Below are 3,299 nucleotides of genomic sequence, written 5' to 3' on the forward strand. Positions count from 1 at the left end.
TCTCATTGTCCTCTCACCTCACCCACCCATTGCTTCACTTTTGCCGTCTTCACCCTTTAAACACCAACCATTGCATCCGACCTCTTCTTATTGCTATCATTGACAATGTCCATGCTCATTGCTGTCATTGCCCGTGGAGGTTGTGTTTTCCTTCAAGGCTCTTGGTGTCTCCTCAATCTTGCTCTACTTGCCCCTCGCCCGTTCATACAATATAGGTCGCGAGATCCTCTTGTCATCCATCATCAAGCCCTCAAACCTACATGGTTGGTCATCTACTTACATGTCTTGTTCTTGTCTCCTTAGTATCTTCTTGTTGTGGGTTCCTTGCTTGCCTGGTCATCGTCTTTTGTTCAAAATCTCTAGACTCTTGACTAATTAAGAATGGATGTAGATTTGATAAAATAATCATTATTTTTTTTTTAAACTTGATCAATCAATATTCCAAGACTAATTCGACACATTTAGATGAATTTTTTTCCTAATGTTGATTTGCTAACATCAATTAATTTTAACTTCAATTGCAAAATTTGCAATCTAAACATACAATTAGACTTTGACCTGAACATTTTAAAAAGTTTAACTTTTTAACTAACTTAGTAATCAGCAATTGGCATTTATTGTTTTTTGAAAGATATAATTTCCTCTTGAAAAATCTTTAATGTATAAATGTGTGTGATTTAAATCTTCTGAAGTTAGGTTTGGTGAATTATAGTAAAGTTTTCATTCTTTAATATTTAACTCATTTTTTTAAATATAAAATATTCTCTCCATTTTTTAAAAAAGAAATGCCATTTTATCTTATCACAACCAAACTTTTAGGTGAAGAAATAAGTCATGTTATTTATAATTTTAAAAGAGAATAATTAATGAGTACTGTTTTTATATTATGCATAAATCCTTCTCCTTTCCCACTTTAGTACTTGACGACCTTCTTATTAATACATTAAAGTTTTGGAGGCCACAAACATCCAGTAGGGGCATGAAATTTCATATCTAAGAGATTGGACATACGTTGAAGCAAAAGTAAAACAATTGGTTTGGTTGTAACTATTGACGATGACAATTGTTTGATCGGGCCATGTTGTCCTCCACTACAACTAAGCAGCAAGTGAAAAAAACGACAAGCGTTTATCTCTGGGGTTACACTCATGGCAATAAATAATTCGAGTCATGCTCAAATATAGAAGTAGATTCTGCAGTTCGAGTTTAATTTGACTGTAACATAGAAACGTATTCAAATATGCCTTCTTCTGTATACGTTCTCGCTCGTATCAAAGATCACCACAATTACAGTATTAAAAAAAAATAGGGAAAGAATTGTGTCGGATATAGCACGCGTTTGAAAGTTAAATTGAACTTTCAAATCGTGGGTGGGGGCGTGAATTTCTGACCAGATGTAAATTAATTCTGACCCAATCTAAACTGCGCTCACACTTGAACGGATGAACTGAACGGTGTAGATCTTCCACTCCCTGGAAAGCCATACAAAAGAGAAGATTGAAAGGACTCGTGGCCCAGAGGCACTGGTCTGTCTGGTAAATTGGGAATGTCAATGTCACCTTCTAGCATCTTGAGGGCCTCAGAAATAGTAGGCCTCAAAGCCACCATCACATGAGCACAGAGAATCCCAACGAAAACAAACCTCTCCATTATCCTCTTCGGCCCTCCTTCTCTTATTGACTCGTCCAATATTTCCTCTATCTTGCCTGATTTCGCATGCGTCCAAGCCCAGTCTGTGATCAAAAGAACCGATGAATTTGAAGTGTCAAGCACCTTTCTTCCGCTCATGATTTCGAGAATCAGAATGCCAAAGCTATAAACATCACTTTTCTCGGTTAGTTGCCCGTAGAGAGCATACTCTGGTGCTAAATAACCATAGGTGCCAGCAACCCTTGTGGTGAGATGAGACTGGCCTTCATTGCCTTGCTTGGCCAATCCAAAATCTGCCACCTTAGCTTTCATTGCGGAGTCTAGAAGTATGTTCGTGGCCTTTATGTCACGGTGATAAATTGGGGGTTTGATTTCGTAATGCAGATAAGCGAGCCCTTTAGCCACATCGAGAATTATGTTCTTTCTCTGTGGCCATGTTAGCCTGTTAGCTCCGGAAACGGATAATTGGTAACTGAGGCTACCATTCGGCATGTAATCATAAACCAAAAATCTCCTTTTACCTTTGGAGTTGTCACTAGTGACACAACAACCTCGAAGAGCAACAAGATTCCTGTGCTTTATTTTGCTGATGATCTCCACTTCATAGCAAAACTCCTCGTCCCCTTTGGTTTCCAAATCAAAAATCTCTTTAACTGCTACCAAAGCACCATCCTGAAGAGTCCCTTTGTACACAATCCCATCAGATCCTTGACCGATCAGATTCCTTTGCGAAAACTTATCGGTGGCTTTTTCAAGCTCTGACAAATGAAACCATTTCGCCCCAGTGTAAGGCAAAACGCTGGCCCTCACGCTGCTCACAACTTCCCTGTGATAAATATTCTCCCTCCTCCTCCTATCCCACTTCCTGTAGATAATAATCAGAACAAAAGCAAGAAGAATACCAATAACAGCGCCCAGTAACCCAAAACTCAGCTTCAGAGTACGTTCTCTGTCAGACGACCCTTTCCTTCCAGCACTAGACAGAGGCATACCAAGTATGCAACTAGCTGTTCTAACATCTTTAGGACCAAAGTTGTTAACAATAGCAGCAGCATATAAGACTGTGAAGTAGAAACATTTAGTGGAGTTTGGATCCCTAGCACTCAATTGGGAAGTGACCTTCAAGCCAGCATCAAGGCAAATACCGCACCGAGTTAGCCCCGTGAGGTCACCATTACAAGATGTATCAAGAGGTGACATCAAGCCAACCTTTGAATTAAAATCTTGGATGGTTTCAATTCCTGCACAGCTCGAGGTATTGGTAACGAACTGGGTAGAGTTATGGAAGCAAGTAGAGACCATATCGGCGTGGATTGACAGAGCTGCAAGCTTGGTACTAAAATCGGAGAGGCAAGAAGAGGAAGAGTTTGCATCGGGAAGTTCGAAGACGGAGGTATCTTTGAGGTGCTGAGCAAGTCCAACCCCGAAGAGGCTGAGGAGGGTTTGGCAGCAGTGTTGGGTTCCATTTTTTGGGTCAAGTTGGAGGCAAGTTGAAGTGTCCCAGGGGAAGGTTAGGACGTAGGTGAGATCAAAGGGACAGGAGGAAGAAGGAGGAGGAGGTGAAGCAGCAAGCGAGATGGTGAAGATGAGGGAGGTGTGGAGGGAGAGGAAGATCAATGGCTTGGCCATTGTTGACGGAGGATACTGAG

General features: G+C 40.8%; 1 protein-coding gene across 1 annotated transcript; it reads right to left on the reverse strand.

Moving 5' to 3' along the window:
* Nucleotides 1–1,159: 1,159 nt before the first annotated feature.
* LOC129294487 (probable receptor-like protein kinase At1g11050) lies at nt 1,160–3,299 on the reverse strand. The gene has a single exon (XM_054932913.1). The coding sequence runs from the start codon at nt 3,277–3,279 to the stop codon at nt 1,429–1,431; it is 1,851 nt and encodes a 616-aa protein (XP_054788888.1). The 5' UTR covers nt 3,280–3,299; the 3' UTR covers nt 1,160–1,428.

Source organism: Prosopis cineraria, unplaced genomic scaffold (genome assembly GCF_029017545.1).
Source record: "Prosopis cineraria cultivar Desert tree isolate PC_DT_omini unplaced genomic scaffold, ASM2901754v1 PC15, whole genome shotgun sequence".
NCBI lineage: Eukaryota > Viridiplantae > Streptophyta > Magnoliopsida > Fabales > Fabaceae > Prosopis > Prosopis cineraria.

Bases quoted from the DNA above. Each gene is read 5' to 3' on its own strand.
- LOC129294487 (XM_054932913.1), bottom strand. From the start codon at position 3,279: ATGGCCAAGCCATTGATCTTCCTCTCCCTCCACACCTCCCTCATCTTC.